The sequence below is a fragment of the Harpegnathos saltator genome, unplaced genomic scaffold (genome assembly GCF_003227715.2).
Source record: "Harpegnathos saltator strain DR-91 unplaced genomic scaffold, Hsal_v8.6 scaffold553, whole genome shotgun sequence".
Taxonomy (NCBI): domain Eukaryota; kingdom Metazoa; phylum Arthropoda; class Insecta; order Hymenoptera; family Formicidae; genus Harpegnathos; species Harpegnathos saltator.
The window spans coordinates 73,680-97,004 of NW_020230375.1; the positions used below are offsets into that span (position 1 = coordinate 73,680).

The 23,325-nt window shown below is 38.6% G+C and overlaps 1 protein-coding gene across 1 annotated transcript; it reads right to left on the reverse strand.

Moving 5' to 3' along the window:
• Positions 1-4,645: 4,645 nt before the first annotated feature.
• LOC105186167 (NPC intracellular cholesterol transporter 2 homolog a) lies at positions 4,646-22,969 on the reverse strand. The gene is made up of 4 exons (XM_025303491.1): positions 22,845-22,969; positions 14,036-14,149; positions 13,760-13,941; positions 4,646-4,938 (listed from the first exon to the last, which is right to left on the reverse strand). The coding sequence occupies exons 1-4, from the start codon at positions 22,918-22,920 to the stop codon at positions 4,855-4,857; spliced, it is 456 nt and encodes a 151-aa protein (XP_025159276.1). The 5' UTR covers positions 22,921-22,969; the 3' UTR covers positions 4,646-4,854.
• Between the last annotated feature and the right edge of the window lie 356 nt (positions 22,970-23,325).

Below are 23,325 nucleotides of genomic sequence, written 5' to 3' on the forward strand. Positions count from 1 at the left end.
GCCATGAGAAAGATCCAGAAGATGGGAAAATGGGTTCCACATGAACTGAATGAAAGACAGCAGGAAAATCGAAAAACCACTTGCGAAATGCTGCTCGCCAGGTACAAAAAAAAGTCATTTCTTCATTGAATTGTGACTGGCGATGAAAAGTGGACATATTTTGAGAATCCTAAGCATAGAAGATCACGGGTAACTCCAGGCGAACTATCGACATCGACTGTAACGCCAAATCGCTATGGACGGAAGACAATGCTCTGTGTTTGGTGGGATCAGAAGGGTGTGATCTATTATGAGCTGCTAAAACTTGGCGAAACCGTTCATACTGAACGCTACTGACAACAAATGGTCGATTTGAATCAAGCTTTGCGTGAAAAACGACCAGAATATCAAAAAAGGCAACAAAGTGATTTTGCTTCATGATAATCCACCATCACACACAGCAAAACTGGTCAAGAAAACGATTGAGGCGTTTAGTTGGGAAATACTTTCGCATGCAGCTTACTCACCAGACTTGGCTCCGTCCGATTACTACTTATTTGCATCGATGGGACACGCACTTGCTGAGCAGCGCTTCATTTCTTACGAAAATGTACGAAAATGGCTCGATGACTGGTTTGCCTCAAAAAAGCAACAGTTTTGTTGGCGTGGCATCCACAAATTGTCAGACAGATGGGAAAAATGTATAGCTAGCGATGGGCAATACTTCGAATAAAATATTTTTTATCATTTTCATACAATAAACGTGTATTTTCTATACAAAAATTCCGGTTTGATATTTACATATCTGGTAGCGTATCGATTGTATGAATTACATTACATATCGTGACAATCTCCTCCTTCCTTAAACGTTTCATCAGTAGTTGGAAATTCCCACAAAAATTATATTTCCGTATAATAATACGAAGTATTAAATAATCTTCATTTCTTTTAAAAGATTCGTGAAATCTTAAAAATCGGTATATAAAGGGTGTCCCAAAATTCACGCAAGATTTGAATTTTGCGCCATTTGTGCGGTAAAGTGCTGCCAACGAAAAAGACAGCATGACAACTGACAGTTTACGATTTTCAAACTGACCACGCACAGCGAAGAGAGTTCGTTAAATGGATTATGAAACAACAACAAATGGATGCTGATTTTTCGAACAAAATCATCTTCAGCGATGAGACTCATTTTCATCTTGATGGTTTAGTTAATCGACAAAATTGTCGCATTTGGGGTTCAGAAAATCAACGAGTGATTGTTGAGAAACAAATGCATCCACACTGTCACTGTTTGGTGCGGATTTTGGGCTGGGGACATCATCGGACCATTCTTCTTCGAAAATGCGGCTGCTGGTAGCTCAGAGGTCTAGAGCAGTCGCTCGGAAAGACCCGGGTTCGATTCCCGATCTAGTGACTACCGCGTTTTCGATATTTTTCTCTCTTCAGAACGAAAATAAGATGCAGGTCCCGAACGCACGGCGTCCCCGTCGCCACCTAGTTCGCCCTCCTTCTTTCATAGTGGGTCCCTCTTCGATGAACCATTAATTGCATAAATGTGGCTGAATTTCGTTGATACAGCGCTCAATTTCCTCCTTCAAGGCGTGAGTGGTCGTGGGCTTGTTGACATAAACCTTAGACCATGAAAGAAGGAGGGCGTACTAGATGGCGACGGGATGCTGTGCGTTCGGGATCTGCATCTTATTTTCGTTCCGAAGAGAGAAAAGTATCGAGAGCACGGTAGTCGCTAGACCGGGAATCGAACCCGGGTCTTTCGCTTGCCAGGCAACTGCTCTATACCACTGAGCTACCTGACTCTCCACGCTCACAATACTCTCCTCTCCCTAGATAATGTTAAGAGATGTCGTTCGGAAGCGACATCTCTAGTGCTATCCCGAGCGTACGGCGACTACAGAGAGAGGCATTGTTACTTGTACCTAGAGGTACAAGCTCGTGGTCTCTCAAAGTCAAAGGTTGCTATCCTTTAAGACCTGCTGTCCATGTATGCCGGCCTCCACCGTTGTCCCTCCTTATCCGGTGCAAATCATAGAAATAAGCCCCGGGGTCGACGCCATATTTTGGCTGCCCCCGGGCGCTTGGACATGTTTTTGCAAAGCGCCGAAGGGGGATCCACCATAAAAGAAGGAGGGCGTACTAGGTGGCGATGGAACGCCGTGCGTCAGGTAATAACAATTAATGGTGCTCGCTATCGCGACATGATAATCCAGTTTTTTGTGCCTAAATTGCAAAATATGGATGTGGACGACATGTGGTTTCAACAAGACGGTGCCACATGCCATACAGCCCGAGAAACAATTACTGCATGAGTCATTTCCTGGTCGTGTAATTTCCCGTTTTGGTAATCAGATTTGGCCACCCAGATCATACGATTTAACGCCGTTGGACTTTTTTCGTTGGGGTTTTTTGAAGTCTAAGGTTTATGCCAACAAGCCCACGACCACTCACGCCTTGAAGGAGGAAATTGAGCGCTGTATCAACGAAACTCAGCCACATTTATGCAAAACAGTCATGGAAAATTTCAACAAAAGAGTGAATATGTGCCAGCAAAGCCGTGGAGGCCATTTCGTCGAAGGCCGTCGTGCAGCCGTCGAGGCATCGAGCCACCCGATATGCTATTCCATACATAACCCTATACTGTATACTTTATGAATCAATAAAAATTTACAATTTTTAATTATAAATCTGTGTTTTCTATCAAAATTACTTCTTGCGTGAATTTTAGGACACCCTTTACAACACGTACGCATATACATATACACACAATACACACAACAGAGGTGTAAATCCGACAATGCAATCTCCACGCGGTACACCTTGGGTAATGCTAATGCCAGCGGTATTATAACATTCAAGCCTCATAACTCGGAAAGTACTTCATAAAAATATTGGGTGAGTGCAAAAGTTCGTGCGGAGTTTGTGAGTAAAAGTCACACAGTGATTAGGCAAACAAAAATCTTTATTCAATCAATGATATATTCTCCATCGTTTTCTATAATCTTTTCCCAACGTTCTGGCAGCATACGGATGCCTCGATCATAAAAACTGCGCGGTTTAGATTCGAAGAACGAAGAGACGCCGTTTTTTAAGGCCTCGAAAGAGTTAAAGTTTTTTCCATTCAAATAATTTTGCAATGACCGGAACAAGTGATAGTCAGATGGTGCGATATCAGGAAAATACGGTGGATGCGTTAAGACATCCCATTTCAGGCTCTTCAGTTTGCGCAGCGTCTTTTTCGAAACGTGTGGTCTGGCGTTGTCGTGATGAAAGACGACTCCCTTGCGATTTGACAAAATCGGACGTTTCTCTTTTATTTCTCGATTCAGATTGGTTAATTGGCGACAGTACTTGTCCGAATCAATCATTTCGCCAGCGGGGAGAAGCTCGAAATAGATTATGCCCTTGCAATCCACCAAACAGAGAGCATCACCTTCATCGGGTGCAAACTGGCCTTTGGCATTGCGTCACCATGCTCACCTGATTGTTTCCATGTCCGTTTGCGCTGAACATTGTTGTAGAGAACCCATTTCTCATCGCCCGTCACTAGTCGATCCAAAAACGACTCGTTATTGAGCCGCCCGAGTAAAGAAACGGCTGCAGAAATTCGCTTGATTTTGTTCTTCTCGGTCAGCAAATGGGGCACCCATATATCGAGTTTCAAATCGAGTCCCATCTTTTTTAAACGCCGAAAAGCGGTTGATCGGTCAACGTTTAGTGCTGTAGCAACTTCTGTTGAAATTCGCGGATTATTGAGCACTAAAGTACGCAAAACATCGTCATCAATGTCAGAAGGTCGACCAGAGCGTGGCTCATCTTCAAGGTTAAATTCTCCGCGCCGAAATTTAGCAAACCACTTTTCCACAGTTCGTTTAGCTGGTGCTTCATCCTGATAAACATCCTGAATGTTTTTTACGGCTGCGGCAACGTTTATTCCCTTCCGAAACTCGTAAAGCATAACATGCCGTAAATGCACCTTATCGATACTCATTTTTAAAGTGATATTTCTCGAAGCAGTTTGTAAGAAAACAAATGATTTTTTTTTTAATAACAGCTGAAGACGTCACCTTTCCAACGTTATATAATATGTAGATAGAAGTATTAATGACAACACTTTACGACGCTTATAACTCCATCTACTGAAACTCCGCACGAACTTTTGCACTCACCCAATAACTTAAATATAGTATTTTGGAAAGCTTTTGAGATAAGCTATAAGAGCATGTAATAAAAATATGGATTTTATGTGACCTTGACAACACTCTTAAAGGTCATAATAATATTACTATGTAATATTACTATGTAATGCATTACTTAAAACCCTACTACTTTTATCTGAAATATTTTCCTGCAAGACTGCTATTTTCAGAGATAATTAGCCGTTTCCAGACTTTTAAACCACTCTGTATATTGTATCTCATTTCAGAGGATCTGTATTAGCCATACAATCCATTTTTCAAATGCAGTTAATTATTTTGCAATTATTATGCAATTAATTAACTTAACGAGACGCGATAATATCATAATGCCGATCATCGACAGGTCACGAAATTCAACATGCTAAAACACATGCGAATATATTAATTTGGATACCTATCTTATATAAATTTAGAGAGATATAAAATAAAAAATATACATAACCCCATCCACATCAGCGGAACTATCTTTGTCGTTTATTCATTTCACAATTTTATTAGGTAAAATTTGCATTGAATTAATACGTCGACATGTGTTGCGAGGAAATGTGGATAATGAAATCCGTCAACTACAAATCGTAGATGCACGGTTACATGTCCATCTCGTTACCAAAGCGTAATAAGTATCCGTCATAATGCAAGCCGCGGGAATGATGCAAGCTCTTTACTTGATCCTCGCCGGGAATTTCACACATACCACTTTCTTGTCATCTTCATTTGCAAATTCCCATACAACGTCAACACTCAGCTGAAAAATGAAATGAAAATAACTGTTAGAAAAAGGGAGAGAGAGAGAGAGAGAGAGAGAGAGAGAGAGAGAAAGAGAAAGAGAGAGAAGGGAAAGAGAGAACAGATTTATATAAGTATTTTCTAACTTTTGCAAAATGCCACTCAGAACAAAAAAAATTCCTTTAAAATGTAACAGTAAAATGTAACAGTAAAAATATAATAAAAATACCATTACGTGAATATATACGTCAGATCAGTTTTTCAATTTCGAACAAAAACATTTACTTGGCAATTGAAGATAAAAGAATTCATTTTGTATAAATAAAAAATCATCAGAAATCAATGACTTCCATGTTACTTCACTTTAATGAAATGAAATAAAATTTTATTTTACACAAAATGAAATTTACTTTAGAAGAAATTTTTTAAATATTCTTTGAACTTTTAAGGATGGAATTTTATTCAAAACGAATGAAAAAACATTCAAAGTAATAGTAAAAATACTTGAAATTGTGAAAATAAATGTTCCAATTGAGCTTAAGTCATATACAGAGTGTTTACTTTTAGTCGCCCCAGGCAAATATGTCGAAAAATATGGAAGATATGGGAAAACGTTTCACACAAAAGTTGCTTGGTTCGAAGGGGGGCATAAGATGGCGTTATTGGTTTGATCTTGAGTGAATGTGCCAAGTTCACATGGAGTTACATTTTGTTTTTTTAAGAATCCCCTATCTTTCATTGCATATTCTTGTAGCCTACCTCAAGAGCTTTCCAAAATGTTAGGAGTAAATAAGTTTTCGCCGTTTGACAAAAGATGCCTCACCAGAAGGTTATGTTAAAATTGTCAAATGTAAAACGTAATATCGTAAGTTTGGACATCTGGTAACAACATAACCTTAAAGTATTAGTGACTCCGTATCAGCATCACATAATTCTTTTCGTGCGAAAATGTCAAGTTTTGTGCCGAATAAGCGTCATTTGCGGGAAATTTTGATTTACTTCTTCAATTTGAAGAAATCTGCAGCTGAGGCGCATCGATTGCTTATAGAAGCATATGGTGAGACTGCTTTAAGTGAGAGAAGTAGTCGTGAGTGGTTCCAAAGTTTAAAAACGGTGAGTTTGACGTGGAAGACAAAGAACGTAGTGGAAGGCCGAAAGTGTACGAAGAAACGGAATTGGAAGCATTATTGGAGGAAGATTCGTGCCAAACGCAAGAAGAACTTGCACTTACATTAGAAGTGACTCAACAAGCAATTTCACATCGTTTAAAATCGTTGGGAATGATTCAAAAACAAGGAAATTGGGTTCCATATGAACTGAAGCCGAGAGACGTTGAACGCCAATTTTGCACGTGTGAAATGCTGCTTGCCAGGCATAAAAGAAAGAGTGTTTTGCATCGTATAGTCACTGGTGATGAAAAATGGATCCACTACGATAACCCAAAGAAGAGAAAATCATGGGGACCACCTGGCCATGCTTCAACATCGACAGCCAAACCGAATATTCATGGAAAAAAACTCATGCTGTGTATTTGGTGGGATCAGCTTGGTGTCGTGTATTATGAGTTGCTCAAACCGAGCGAAACCATTACTGGAGCTCTCTACCGAACACTATTAATGAGATTGAGCCAAGTACTCAAGGAAAAACGCGCCCATTACTACTCCAGACACGACAAAATTATTCTCCTACATGACAACGCTCGGCCATATGTTGCAAAACCGGTCGAAACCTATTTGGAAACACTTAATTGAGAAGTCCTACCCCACCCGCCGTATTCACCAGACATTGCCTCTTCCGATTATCACTTGTTCCGGTCGATGGCACATGGCCTGTCTAAGCAGCGCTTTACATCATATGAAGAAACTAAAAATTGGGTCAATTCGTGGATGGCCTCAAAAGATGAAGAGTTCTTCCGACGTGGTATCCGAATGCTGCCAGAAAGATAGGAAAAGGTAGTGGCTAGTGATGGACAATACTTTGAATAAAACGTAATGTACCGTTCTTTCACAATAAATTCCTAATTTTTGATAGAAAACGGCGGAAACTTATTTGTACTCTTAATACTATAATAAAACCTTTTTCTAACCAGTACTTTTCGAGTTACGAGGCTTGAAAGTTACAATTCCGCCGGCATTAGCATTACCCAAAGTGCACTGGCCAGTGAAAGCAAGACCCAAGATTGATCCGGCCAAAGAAGACAAGATTCTGATCCGGCCATTGAAGGCAAGACCCTGATCCAGCCAGTGAAGGCAAGACTGATTGACTCTATAAGATCACATCGGTCACATTGAATGTATACACAACACATCGATCAATAAGTCCCGGAACTAACCAACAAATGGCGCCTCTAATAACAAATCCATACCATTCTCAGTTAGTACCAACCTTTAGATGTTACGTGTCAAATTTTCATGACATTCCGACATTGTGTCATTGAGTTACAGTGGTTAGTGACGCTACACCGTATCACAAGTCGATGGTAACGATGGCCAAATTGCATGAGTTGAACTTCGAATTGCTTCTGCACTCACCGTATTCTCTAGATTTGGTCCCCAGCGATTATTGGCTGTTCGCAGACCTCAAAAAAAATATGCTCCAGGGAAAGAGATTTGGCTCCAATGAAGAAGTGATTGCCGAAACTAACGCTTATTTTGAATCCAAAGATCGTTCTACACGGCTGGCATAGAAAAGTTAGGAAAGCGTTGGAATGAATGTATCGCTCTTAAAGGAGACTATGTTGATGAATAAGGAAGAATTTTGACAAGCAAATGTTTTAGTAGTTAGTCCCGGGACTTATTGATCGATGTGTTATATATAATTTACAGCAAATGCTCAAATGTACCACCATTCTGTTAGATACATAATGACCGTTCGAATGCATTGACTGTTTTTTCCGAGAACATTGACTGATATGCCCATCTAATGCGGTCCTTTAGGTCTTCAGCTATGGTAGGTGCGGTCTGGTAAACAGTATTTTTTATATTTCATCATAATATTTCATTACCAATGATAGTAAGAATTATTTTGTAAGGATAAATAAATATTTTAATTGTGGTTTGACGGAGGGTGCAATCGCATCTTATTTTGTATACGAGACCGTTCCTGCGCCAGAGCGTCTCAGCGCGCGATCAGCGACTCGGCCGCCGCGCTTCGGGAGGTAGTGGGAGAAGTGCAGGCGTTGCCTTTGAAATCAGCTCACTGTACCCACTTCATTCCCAACACTGTTGTAAACTGTATTACCACAATACACTTTAGACTTCGATTCAACTGATTGTTTTTAATTAAAATCGACTCGAGTTGGGTCTCATTGCGACGATTTATTCAATACGTTTAGTTATTAAAGTAAATTTATTTTATTCCCTTTCGTTAATTGTGTCATTATCAGTATGGCAGATTACACACCTTCAGAAATTGGTGATATGATTGCTATTTATTATGCTGCTGGTAATAATGCTAGAGAAACAGCTCATCAATATCGAGATAGGTATCCAGATAGATGACATCCCGATCATAAGGTAGGAATGGTAATAATGAATGCGCACATTAGTCAACGTTAAATTAGTCGTGAATTAAATATATGTCCTGCGACTGTAAATAAAATTTTACGTGGAAATCACATCCTTATCACATTTCATTGAATCAGAAGCTTTCTGATAATGATAAAGTTCTTCGTGTCGCATTCTGCAGATAGGCTGTAGCTCAAATTCAACTCGATGTCACATTTTTTTCTCGTGTCATGTTTAGCGGTGATGCTGCATTTGAGAACAATAGCATACTGAATCGGCATAATAGCCATTATTATTCTAATATCAATCCGCTGGGTTCGTCATGTATTAGGTGTATAACTTTGCTTCCGCCGTTTTCCTATAGACAGCTTTAGCGGTAAGTAGTGGTCGAAATAAATAGATCATAAACGTCATGCAATAAACTTGGGCATCTGTCAACATAACTCCATAGAAACATTAGTCGATTTGTGTCTGCATCATAAAGTTATTCTCGGTTGAAAATGTCAGTTTACGGGTCAAATTCTCGTCATTTGCGGGAGGTTTTAATTTTCTGCTTCAATATGAAGAAATCTGCGGCTGAGGCTCATCGAATGCTCTCAAATATTTATGGTGAGACTGCTATTAGTGAAAGAACGTGTCGTGAATGGTTTCAACGCTTCAAGAACGGTGATTTTCACGTCGAAGACCGGCATAACGGTTGAAGAGGGAAAGTTTTCGAAAATGCAGAATTGGAGGCATTGCTTAATGAAGACTCGTGTCAAAGTCAAGAAGAATTGGCACGATCATTGAGAGTGACTCAACAAGCAATTTCAAAACGCCTCAAAGACATGGGAATGATTCAGAAGCAAGGAAATTGGGTGCCGTACGAGTTGAAACTTGTACCCGAGAGATGTTGAACGGCGTTTGTTTGCTTGTGAACAGTTGCTTGAAAGGCAAAGACCGAAGGGATTTCTGCATCGCATTGTGACTGGAGACGAAAAATGGGTTCATTACGATAACCCCAAGCGCAGAAAATCATAGACATACTCCGGCCATGCTTCCACGTCGACGGCCAAACCGAATATTCACGGCTCCAAGATTATGCTCTATATTTGGTGGGACTAGCTCGGCGTAGTGTATATGAGCTGTTAAAACCGACTGAAACAATCACAGGCGATCGTTGTCGAACGCAATTAATGCGTTTAAGCCGAACATTGAAAGACAAACGGCCGCAATACAACGAGAGACACGATAAAGTAATTTTGCAGCATGACAATGCTCGACCCCATGTTGCGAAAGTGGTCAAGACATACTTGGAAACGTTGAAATGGGAAGTCCTACCCCACCCGCTGTATTCTCCAGACGTTGCTCTCTGACTATCACTTGTTTCGATCAATGGCACACGGTCTGGTTGACCAGCACTTCCGGTCTTATGAAGAAGTAAGAAATTGGATCGATTCGTGGATCGCTTCAAAAGATGACCAGTTTTTTCAACGCGGGATTCGTATGCTGTCCGAAAGATGGGAGAAAGTAGTGGCCAGCGATGGACAATACTTCGAATCATAAATGTATAACTAGTTTTTTTACAATAAAACCTCGAATTTCGGAAAAAAACGGCGGAAGCAAAGTTGTACACCTAATAGACAATCAGCATCGATAGAAGGTGATACTTTGGTGTGATATTTTAGATAGTCATATTGTTGACCCCACCTTTTTGATAACAATGTTATAGTGGAATAATATTCACGTATGCTACGGGATGTGTTGCCAAGGATGTTAGAGTTTGTTGATGAAAATACAGTTCAACGTATGTGGTTGCAACAGGATGATGCACCACCACACTACGCACGCCCTATAAGGGACTTTTTAAATTTAACTTATCCGCGCCGTTGGATTAGACGAGGTGGTCATGAGCATAGCCACTCAGATCACCAGATCTAACATCACCAGATTTTTTCTTATGGGGCTATTTAAAAAATATTGTTTATCAGACCGCACCTACCACAGCTGAATACCTAAAGGACCGCATTAGAGGAACGTGTAGAAGTATACCAGCCAACGGTCTCAGAAAAACAGTCGATGCATTCGGAAAACAGTTGCAATTGTATGTAACAGAATGGTGATACATTTGAGCATTTGCTGTAAATCAAAAATATGTATACATTCAATGTGACTTCGGTGTAATCCTACAGAGTCAATCAGTCTTGCCTTCACTGGTTGAATCAGGGTCTTACCTTCACTGCCCGGATCAGAATATTGCCTTCACTGGCGGGATCAATCTTGGGTCTTACCTTCACTGGCCGATGCATCTTGAATAATGCTAATGCGAGCGGAATTGTAACTTTCAAGCCTGAAAACTCGAAAAGACTAGTTAAAAAAATGCTTCATTATAGTGTTTTGGAAAGTTCTTGAGGTAGGCTACAAGAATATGCAAAGATAAGGGATTCTATTTAAAAAAACAAAGTTAACTCCATGTGACCTTGGCACGTCCATTCAAGGTCAAACCAATGATACCATTTTATGTCCCCCCTCGAACTAAACAACTTTTGTCTGAGACGTGTTTTCCGTATCTTTCATACTTTTCGACATATTTGCTTGGGGCGATTAAAACTAAACACCCTGTATATTTCTTTTAACTCGTATAAGTGAATATTGCAATCGTTTAAAACAACTTTATTTGAGTTACAATAAAGTGTATCAAATTCGCTTTACAATTTCGAATGAAAATGCTCAACGATCGAAAGTGAAATAATACACTTTATATGAGTTCAAAAAATCATTCGAATTTGAATTACTTAGCTGCTGTTTTACGTAAAGTTTCACTATATAAAAAAATGTTTTAAATGCTTACTATATATCCTAAGGTGAAACCATTTAAAATAAATAAAAATTTATTTAAATCAGTATTAAAAATAAAGGAAACCGTCGAAATTATTCGACTTTTCGTCGCCGGAAAATTGTCACCGATTTTGATGAGCTTTGGATATGTTATAGAGCAACAAAAAATATTATTGGGTTAGTAAATAAGTTCGTTCGCTTTTTTAGAGTAAAATGAAACACATTTCTTTGATACACAAGATAAATATTAATCAATTATATATTGGCCATCTTTATTGATAACCTCTAGCTATCTTTCCACCAACTTCATTATGCTGCGTTTGTAGAACGTCTGGAGCTTATCGGCAAAAAACCAATCCAGGTGGTTTTTAACGGCCTCTTCATCCTTGAAGGTTTACCCGTTCATAGAGTTCTGCAGCGAGCAAAATAAATGATAATCAGAAGGGGCAAAATCCGGTGAATACGGAGAATGAGGCAAACATCCCAGCCAAGTTGAAACAATTTGTTCCGAGTGGTCAATGACGTATGAGGTCTGACGTTGTCGTGGTTGAAGACGACACCCTTGCGATTTGCCAATTCTGAACGTTTTGTGCGGATTGCTTGGTTTAATTTCGTCAATTGCGAACAGTATACAGTTGAATCAATCGTTTTGCCTGACGGTAACAGTTCATAATAGATGACACTTTTGAAATCCCATCATACGGAGAACATTATTTTCTTCGGATGCAATTCCACCTTCGAGATTGTTTGCGGTGGCTCGCTGCTGTGCCCCCATGATCTTTTACACGTTACATTATCGTAGAAGACCCATTTTTCGTCACCCGTCACCATTCGTTTAAAAAATGGGTCGTTTTCTTGGCGTTTCCGTAGCGAATCGCAAATGGATATGCGTGTGGTCAAATTAGCCTCGGTTAATTGTTGCGGCACCCAAACATTAATCCGAGATCCCAGCCGAGATCCATATCCCAGCTAACGCAAATGCTTTTCTATACTTGTGTGGGATGTATTCAATGTCGTAGCAATCTCTCGTACAGAGTGGGATGGATTTACTTCGATTATAGCCTTAATGCCGCTTGAATTTACCTCAGTCTGGCGACCGGAGCGGGGTGCATCATTGACATCGAAATCTCCAGAACGGAAATTAACATAGCACTTTTGGCATACGAGTTCTGTTAAGGCATCATCTCCATACACACGGCATATCTTTTTATGAGTATCCGCAGCTTGCCTTTTTTAAAATAATAGAGTAAAATGTGACGATAATACACGTTATTTATTTTCATGTTCACAGCTACGCAGCACACACAATACTGATGTTAGCCAAACCAAACACAGCACAACATAAACACACAGTGAAACATAACCTTTCAAATGTGTATTCGATTTGCACGATAGCGCTGAGAAACGAAAAGCGAATCCGCATGAAACTTACACTGAAACAAAAACCGAACGAACTTATTTGCCAACCCAATACATATTTCGCATTATCAACTTTGAATAGTCCACCCTGTATATGCACGTCCATCTATCTAACATCTTTATTTCATGTAATAAGTTGTATATTGTGTCATTAAAATTAATTCTCTTGTATATTGTAGTATGAGGAAATAGATATAAGAGACAGTTATTGATTACAGGGCAACTGAAAAGAAATAACACAACGCCTATTTATAGCGTCTATAACACGATATCATCTCGTTTTTCTAAAAATTAATCATAACCATATTATTATATATGGATATATTATATGTGTATGGATTCGGCAAATGCTCTTTAATTTTTGTCCTCATGAATTTTTTTAGTTTTGCAATATTAAAGAGATGAGAAGGGGAGATTGAAAATTTTGACACTTTTGAAAAATCTGAATATACCATTGCAAACAGTATAAAGTACTGTAAAACTTTTGTAGGAAACATTTCATATACCTCGTATATACTTTAGAAGATATTCGCATAAAATGAAAATGTTAGTTCTTTTCAAAGTGTTTCACCCTCTAAACCTTGAAATATGCCGATAAAAAAATACATATCTAATATTTTAAGGTGCTCTACAATATGCCCAAAGCCCATTAAAATCGGTGAGGGACAGTTCCGACGGTTTCCCTGTTAGACCTACGAACCTAGATGGTTATTTCTAGATGATTAAATCTATAGTAAAAAATCTAGAGAAAATTTGTGAATTATTGAATGAACATTTCATTCAATTAGAATGAATTTTTAGACATAATCTTTTGAAAAACCTCGTATAGACATTTTCTACGCGTCAATAAAAAAAAGTAAGACGTTTATTAAGCGTTTTTAAAAAGTTTGAGTTATCTTGGCTTATTCCAATGATAGTAGAGTATATATTAGAATTGTTCTTCAATTTCAAATAAAAATATTCACTCGATAATTCAAAGTTAAAAAGATTCATGAAACCTGACCATCACTTTAATTATCGAATGGAGTTTTAGTCAAAGAAATGTTATGGGCATCTCGCCGAATTGATGCGAAATCGCAAACTACAAAATCATATTACCGAGGGAACGCTCTTTTCTATGAAGAACGAGGCTTTGTATTCGACTTCTTGATCCTTTTTCAGAGGACACTTGACCCCAGAACCGCCATCCTTGCACACATCAGGCTTCTCAAGTGGGAATGGCACTGGTACGTCGAGCAACACACCGAAAGCACGCGCTTCTATTTTCGAGATGTCCTTAGCTGCAAAAGGAATCGACAGTCGTAGAAATAGTTTATTGAGTGTAACAACTAATTGAATTGCAAGAAACACAACGATGTCGAAACGTAAACTAACATGGCGTGAATTTGAGAGACACCTGTGTCTGACTGCCGCGATTCAGAATGCATTTTTCGTCCGACGGGTTACAACTCGAAATAGTTACGTCGCTGAATTTACCTACCTCCGAGCCTGCAACAGAATCAAGTTAATTAAAATGATAAATGGCAACAATTGTTTGATATCCTTGTAAAAGTTTGACTGCTTATTGTATAGAAACGCCATTTATTTCTTCCATACCGAGAAAGAACAAATGGAAATTCCTTTAATATAATAATATAGAAATAATAGTAAAAATATAATAAAAATATATTTGAAGCGCACAGTTTTTCAATATAGAACGAAAATATAATATAATATATGAAATTTTTGAATAATAATTAAATAATAATAATTTTACTAATTTCAATGAAGTTATTGTTATTTTTGGCGTTAACTATATATTTCCTTGTTGTTCCATCTATATTTTTATATATCTATACATTTATATTATGTATTATACTTTTATATTATTTTTCTATATTTCTATATCTCTTTCTATTGTTTATAAATAGTAATAATGATAATGTAATATTAAGTAGTTAATAATAATAAAATTATTGTTACTAATCATTATAACTTACTATAGAAATAATTCTTCTAACTATAATTGTTTTACTATGCAATTATAATTACATAAACACCAAACACTTTCTTTTCAATATAAATTGTACATATAAAAGTGCTACCCTATTTTTTATATATCTTGAGAAGACAAACCATTAATCTCACTACAAATTCTTTTTTATGATATTAATTACATATTTATTATTAATAACGAAAACACAATCTTTTTATATTCTTGAGTCATCGTTTTATTCTTCTCTCTCTCTCTCTCTCTCTCCCTCCCTCTCTCTCTCTCTCTCTCTCTCTCTCTCTCTCTCTCTCTCCCTCTCCCTCTCCCTCTTTGTATATACATACAGGGTGAAGAAAAAACCCCGGGACCCCTGAAAATTTCGAAAAATATACACTTTATAAAAAAATGTTTCAGACAAAAGTTGTAGCGTTGAAAAAGATCTATTTACCGATCTTAACAATTTGACCTTGGGTGACGTCATCAAGGTCAGGACAAGGTCCCCTCGGATTTTTTAAATGGAACTCCCAATTTTTTATTGCATATTCTTGTGGCCCTTCTTTAGACCTTTTCAAAGCACTATGGTTTTAATTTGAATAAGCTATTCCGAAGTTATCGAGTTTTTTAAAGTAAGATGTCTAGCCAACTAAGGCAAGATCGGAGGATGATCCAGCCAACTAAGGCAAGATCGTAGGATTATCTAGTCAACTAAGGCAAGATCGGAGGATGATCCGGCCAACTAAGGCAAGATGGGAGGATGATCCAGCCAACTAAGACAAGATCGTAGGATGATCTGACCAACTAAGGCAAGGTCAGAAGTTATCCGGCCAACTAAGGCAAAAGGCAAATTACTAAGTAAATGGAAGAAATAAACATCGAATAGCAGAACAGTTCAAATAAATAAATAACTGAAATAAATCAATCAACGAAATTAAGACAAGCCAATAGAAACCAACACCTGGAAGTTAGTCGCGCAATTATTTTTATGAGATGGCTGGATTATCTTCCGATCTTGTCTTAGTTGGCTCAATCACTCCGACCTTGCCTTAGTTGGTCGGATCATCCTCCAATCTTGCCTTAGTTGGCCGGATCATCCTACGACCTTGCCTTAGTTTGCCGGATCATCCTCCGATCTTGCCTTAGTTCGCTAGATATCTTACTTTAAAAAACTCGATAACTTCGAAATAGCTTATTCAAACTAAAACCATAGTGCTTTGAAAAGGTCTAAAGAAGGACTACAAGAATATGTAATAAAAAATTGGGGGTTCCATTTAAAAAATCCAAGGGGATCTTGTCCTGACCTTGATGACGCCACCCAAGGTCAAATTGTTAAGATCAGTAAATAGATTTTTTTCAACGCTACAACTTTTGTCTGAAATATTTTTTTATAAAGTATATATTTTTCGAAATTTTCAGGGGTCCCAGGGTTTTTCTTCACCCTGTATACAGTGCCTACCAAAAGTTCGGGGCCACCTAAATAATTGTTGAACGGTTTGAAATATAAGATTGAAATTTACAAGGATTCAATGGGATCACAAAGTCTATTATTTAACCACGAAAACACCCCCGGGGGCCGGGGGGTGGGGGGAGCCAAAAAATCTCAAATGGCATGTTGGGTAGAGTGAGGGCTCGTTCGAAAGGGCTTTCCGAGACGAAAACAACGCGAGGTCACCGAGATCTCTACGATTTTTTTTCGCAGAGTTATGATCATTTGAACATTGAGATTTTGCGAGGGCTCACAGCGACAACAGAAGAAAGTTCAGGCTTCACGCGGGAACGCGCGTTCCTGTGTGTGCGTGCATGCGTGCGTGCGTGCGTGCGTGCGTGCGTGCGTGCGTGCGTGTGTGTGTGTGTGTGTGTGTGTGTGTGTGTGGGCATGTTCGGCCAACTAAGGCAAGACGGAGATAGGAACACTGGCGTATGTGAAGGAATAAAAACACTAATTATTTAATCAAATGTTCAAATTGATGTTCGACGACTTGGCAGTGTCTTAAACGAACGTAAAACGTTTCAATTATGTTAGTTAAAAAATCGGGTGTGATTAAATTTGAAACGTTCACTATTTTTTCCCGCATCTCTTCTAAATTTTCGGACCTAGTCTCATAGATCTTTGTTTTCAAAATTATTGCAATTTGCTAAGAAACCAAGTGATACCGGCTATTCCAGATATTGCTGGAGAAGCTTTCCACAATGTTTAGTTTCAGCAGGATGGGGCTCCAGCTCATTTTTCTCCGCAAGCTCGAAATATTTTAAACGATGTTTTCACTGATCTATGGATTGGTAGAAGAGGCACAATAGAATGGCCACCGAGATCATCAGATCTGACCCTATTAGACTTCTTTTACTGGGGATATTTGAAAACAAAGGTCTATGAGACTAGGTCCGAAAATTTAGAAGAGATGTGGGAAAAAATAGTGAACGTTTCAAATTCAATCACACCCGATTTTTTAACTAACGTTATTAAAACGTTTTACGTTCGTTTAAGACACTGCCAAGTTGTCGAAGGACATCAATTTGAACATTTGATTAAATAATTAGTGTTTCTATTCCTTCACGTACGCCAGTGTTCCTATTTCGGTCTTGCCTTAGTTGGCCGGACACGCTAGCGGTCTTGCCTTAGTGGCCGAACACGCACACACACACGCACGCATGCATGCATGCACACACAGGAACGCGCGTGCCCGCGTGAAGCCTGACCTTTCTTCTGCTGTGGGCCCTCGCAAAATCTCAATGTTCAAATGATCATAACTCTCCGAAGAAAAATCGTGGAGACCTCGGTGACCTTGCGTTGTTTTCGTCTCGGAAAGCCCTTTCGAACGAGCCCTCACTCTACCCAACATGCCATTTGAGATTTTTTGGCTCCCCCCTCCCCCCGGCCCCCGGGGGTGTGGAGGTGGGTGTTTTCGTGGTTAAATAATAGACTTTGTGATCTCATTGAATCCTCATAAATTTCAATTCTATATTTTAAACCGTTCAAAAATTATTTAGGTGGCCCCGAACTTTTGGTAGGTACTATACAGGGTGCACGATTTATCTGAAGACATTGAAATATCTCGAGAACTATGCATTGGATAAAAAAAAGTGGTTAGTGAAAGTTGTTAGTCTCGAAGGAGGACATCCAATGATATCAAACTCGACCTCCCACCCCACCCCCTGGAGGTGGGGGTTGGGGGCAACTTTGAAATCTTAAATGGAAACTCCCATTTTTTATTGCAGATACGGATTCTACGCCACAAAATACGTAAATTTTGCCCGAAACTTTTTTTTTATTCATGATAGATGGCGCTGTAATCGCAAAAAATTATATTTTCCGCAATTCTCCAGAAATGATCGTTGGATTGAGAAATAAAAAATACCTGTTCAATATTTTTAAAGAACATCATAAAAGTTATTTCCCCCCCATCCTCTCGGGGTAGGGTGGGTGGTAACTTTCACATCTCAAATGGGGACCCGAATCGAAGAGCGAACTGCTCGACGTGCCACTGTGGGTGTATGGCGAACTACGGCTTATTATAAAAGGCAGTGCAATGCGATCAGAGCTCACTTTTCTTTCAGAATTAGAACTGAAAGCATCTCTAACAATTTCATTTTACCGGACTAGTTTTTATTACCTGCATATCTACCCTTCATTCTTTGAACAGAATTGCAAGTGGAAAATGAATTCTGCAACCGTAGAAGAAAAAATTGAAATGATTCTGATTTATGATGAATGTAGGAGGAATGTTGACGATGCTGTTGCCTTGTATGCTGAGCGTTTTCCAGACAATGTTCGCTCACGTTCTTTTTTTTACAAAGTTGTGACTGCCTTTATCTCGTATGGCAGCTCGTATTACAAACTAAAAAAAGAGAACGAAGAACAACTGTTACAGAAGTTAATGAAATAGCTGTGCTAGCAGCTGTTCACCACAACCCACAGGTAAGCACTCGGCAATTACATCGCGATTTCGGAATTTCCGGAGATAGTATTCGCAGAATATTGCATCGTCATAAGTATCACCCATATCACATTTCACTGCATCAAGAACTTCATGGCGATGATTTTCATAATCGAGTGGTCTTTTGTGAATGGGCACTTCAACAAATGCAAACGAACCCCAATTTCATTGCTAATGTACTATTTTCAGATGAGTCTACATTCACAAACCATGGTGGCATTAATCGACATAACATGCATTACTAGAGTGTAGAAAATCCCCACAGGTTACGACAAGTTGAACATCAACGTCCTTGGTCGGTTAACGTTTGGTGTGGAATCATAGGGAACAGACTCATTGGTCCTTATTTTATTGAAGGTAATTTGAATGGAATCAAATATCGAAATTTCCTGGAACAGGAACTACCACCACTACTTGATGAAGTTGCCTTGGACGTTCGACAAAATATGTGGTTTCAGCATGACGGTTGCCCAGCGCATAATTCAATAGCAGCACGGGAAGTATTAGACCGTGATTACAATGGTCGGTGGATTGACAGAGGTGGCTCGATTAATTGGCCTGCTAGGTCGCCTGATTTGACATCGCCGGATTTCTTTCTGTGGGGTTACCTAAAAGATAAGGTTTATCAACAAGTGCCAACAACTCGTGAAAACATGGTAGAACGCATAAGAAACACTTGCGCTGAAACTCCCGCAGATATGCTTCTATCCTGTGTACAGTCATTTGAAAAAAGGATCAATAAGTGTATTGAAGTTGAAGGTAAAAATTTCGGACACTTACTCTAATTAATTGAACAGTGAGAGGCAAGGGGACTCACATTAAAAAAGCACCCCGATCTGTGAGAGGCAAGGGGACTCACATTAAAAAAGCACCCGAAGGGAACATAAAACTACTACGTCCTCGTCGTTGTTCCTGTGTAACGCTAAAAGTAGTTCCTCGGAAAAATTCAACTCTATCTATCACGAATGAAAAAAATTGTTTCAATAAAAATTTCACGTACAATCTAATTCTGCAATGAAAAATGTGAGTCCCCATTTGAGATTTGAACGTTATCACCCACCCTACCCCGAGAGGATGGGAGGGAATAACTTTTATTATGTTCTTTAAAAATATTGAACAGGTATTTTTTATTTCTCAATCCAATGATCATTTCTGGAGAATTGCGGAAAATATAATTTTTTGCGATTACAGCGCCATCTATCACGAATAAAAAAGAAGTTTCGGACAAAATTTACGTATTTTGTGGCGTTTGTGGCGTAGAATCCGTATCTGCAATAAAAAATGGGAATTTCCATTTAAGATTTCAAAGTTACCCCCAACCCCCACCCCCAGGGGGTGGGGTGGGAGGCCGAGTTTGGTATCATTGGATGTCCCCCTTCGAGACTAACAACTTTCACTAACCACTTTTTTTTATCCAATGCATAGTTCTCGAGATATTTCATTGTCTTCAGATAAATCGTGCACCCTGTATATATATATTGGGTCTGGGAAAAAGTTCGTGGCGTTTTTCCCGATAGGTGGCGTCAATTGCAAATAACTCAGGATACACAGATCGCAGTGACACTACTAAACGCTCGTTGGAAAGGTGACACTTCGAGCGTTACTTTGAGTGTATAAACATTGAAATTGGTGCAGTGCTTGGAAAGTTGTTTGCGTTTGAAAATGGAGAAAAGTAATGAAAAATTGCGCTATATTTTGCAATATTATTACGACAAAGGGAAGAACGCTGCGCAGACTTGTGAAAAAATTTGTGCTATGTACGGTGAAGGTACTTTATCAAATTCTGCTACGCGAAAACGATTCGCTCGCTTTCGTTCTGGTAATTTTGATATGAAAGATGAGTCACGCTCTGGTCGTCCAATCACTGAAAAAGCTGATGAAATTCTTGAAAAAGTCCAGCAAGATAAGCATATCAGCAATGTCGATATTGGTATGGAGCTAGGCATTGACCACAAAACTGTTTTGAACCATTTACATAAAGCTGGCTACAAAAAGAAGCTCGATGTATGGGTTCCTCATGAGTTGAACGCGAAAAACATGATAGACCGAATTAACATCTGCGATGCGCTGCTGAAACGCAATGAAATCGAGCCATTTCTGAAACGTGTCATAACCGATGATGAAAAATGGATCACGTACGACAATCGGAAGCATCAAAGTGGAAGGATCAAAGACGGTTCACCATCCCTTGTGGACAAGGGATGGTGAACCGTCATAAGCGTTCGCGAAGCCAGGATTGACGCCGAAAAAGGCGATGCTGTGTGTGTGGTGGGACTGGAAGAGAATCGTCCACCATGAGCTACTTCCAGTTGGTTAGACGAATGATTTTCAACTCTACTGTGGACAACTAGAGAGATTACGCCAGGCAATTGAAAGAAAACGGCCTGAATTGAATAATAGGAAAGGTTGTCTTCCATCATGATAACGCCCGACTACACACTTCTTTGATGACCCGTCAAAAATTGCGAGAGCTTGGTTGGGAAGTTTTAATGCATCCACCGTATAGTCCAGACATAGCACCCCCTGACTATCACTTGTTCTGATCTCTGCAGAACTCTCTCAATGGAATTAAGCTGGTTTCAAAAGAAATGTGTAAATACAACTTGATTCAGTTTTTCAACCAGAAACCACAGAAGTTCTTCACTGATGGCATTATGGCTCTATCCGAAAAATGGCGAAACATTGTCGATAATAATGGAGCATATTTGGTTTAAATAAATTCATTTTCACACTATAAGAAAACCAGTTGAATTTAATTTTAAAAAACGCCACGAACTTTTTCCCAGACCCAATATATATACATATTGTTGAGCTCACTCTCGCACTCGCGCTTGCACTCAGGTAAATGAAAACACTCGCGTAAGAATAACAAGCTTTACTATATATAGCGCAGCTCACTCAAGCTTTAAACAAGAATAATTCTCTGATCTACAATTCTCGCGTCTGTCTACGATGACAGCTTGCCAGAGACTCTCTGTCAGCTGTTGTTGTTTTCTTCTTATCGATTTTTCATCGTCCAGACAATCTTCGTTCAGTTGTCAAAATCAGCATCAGATGCCTAAGGCTCACGGACAACGGACGCTGCCACAAACTTGTGGCTCGGATACAACAATATATATGTATATATTCTATCTTCATTTTCCTTTTTGGTAATCTTCTTTTCTTTTTCCTTATTTATTATATTATATTGGGTCTGTTCTTTATAGCTGTACTGCTGAACTAGTGCAATAAATTAGAGTGAAAAAAAATATAGTTGTCCCTTTTTAACTTATTGCACTAGTTCAGCAGTGTAGCTATAAAGAACAAACCCATTATTTGTACTGCTTTTGTCAAATTAATTATGTGATGATTTTAAAAAAGGATGATTTTCCGTTAAATGAAGGTAATAAATATAAATATACTCGCAAATGTCGAGAATATCTATAATCCGAGTACCGGAAATTATGAACGTTCAATTAATAGCGCGAATAAATCTTTAAGGCATTCGAATCTCTAATTAAACGCAATTACACATCACTACACTACACATTACGATACAGAGTTACGTGCAATACAAATCGCAAATTAATCATATGTAATTTCGTCGACAAACATCCCAAAACACTTAATTAAGGACATTGAGCATAATGTTCCTGCATAACGTTGCTAATAACTTCCAATGCCATTAAACGCATAATCCTCAATCAAGGATTCTTGGTATGGACGCTGCTGTTACAATTAGCAATTAACGCTAAAAGCTCCGATAACGATAGATAATTAATAATATACTATTGTAATGAAATCACAAGAACTCAATTGCGAAAAAATTTATTTTTAATAAACGTAAAATGATGAACATAAATTTATCTCCCGTTCTTCAAAAAATTCGTCTTCGGTAAATGTGCCTCTTTAATTTTTAACACGCTTGTTTAATATTTTTATAAATTATATATGTCCATAATCCAGTTTAAGGTAAAAATTCAAAGCCTAAAATTAAAATCTATTCAAAATTCAAAGGCTCAAAATTCAAATATATTTAGTTGAAATTTGAAAGAAAAAAAATATTCCTGACAAAATTATATCCTTAATTTCAAACGTAACTTCAGAAAGAAAATCAAAATTCAAAATTTTTAAAGTAAAATCCATTTGAAATCAACGAATACAATTATTTGTCTACTTTCTTCTCCTTGAATTGCTATTCGACGTTTCATATTTAATTTTAGTTTGGTTACTAAATCTAATTAATGAACGTTATGAATCTCGATAACCTAACTAGAATGCAAAATAAACATGTACTCACCGCAATCTTCGAAATCGAAGGCAAGAGTGGACGACAAGGCGCATAATAGCGCAAATGTAACAGCGATTCGGTTCATGTTGCCACCACGACTGCCGTGCAATTATTAACACCGTCGCGTGCCATCGCGAATTTATAAGCGTTGTGCTTATCTAATGAAAACGTGACTCTCATTATGATAATGCGCGTGGTTTTCTAAACGACCGACTTCTCGAGAAATCCTCATCTTATGCATCCGTACCATTTTACCAAGAAATGTGTTTGAACTATTTAGCCGATAAAATAAGTATGTCGAATAGTAAGCCCCAGAAAAATAACAGAATATAACTTATTATTGAGTCCGAAGTTTCTTTTTCTTTTCGTTTCGATTGTAATATAATCCTAAAGGTGAATAATCACGGACGCGCTCTTCAAACATGAATTGAAATCATCTTCGGTGACGATCGTCGATTAAAGTCGACGCCCGTCAATCACTCATGTATAC

Excerpts from the sequence above, each read along its gene's own strand:
- LOC105186167 (XM_025303491.1), bottom strand. The coding sequence starts at position 22,920 with ATGAACCGAATCGCTGTTACATTTGCGCTATTATGCGCCTTGTCGTCC. Across the intron at positions 14,150-22,844 it reads CTTCGATTTCGAAGATTGCG|GCTCGGAGGTAGGTAAATTC; the intron begins GTGAGTACATGT and ends ATTCTGTTGCAG. Across the intron at positions 4,939-13,759 it reads TAGAAAAGAGCGTTCCCTCG|CTGAGTGTTGACGTTGTATG; the intron begins GTAATATGATTT and ends TTCATTTTTCAG.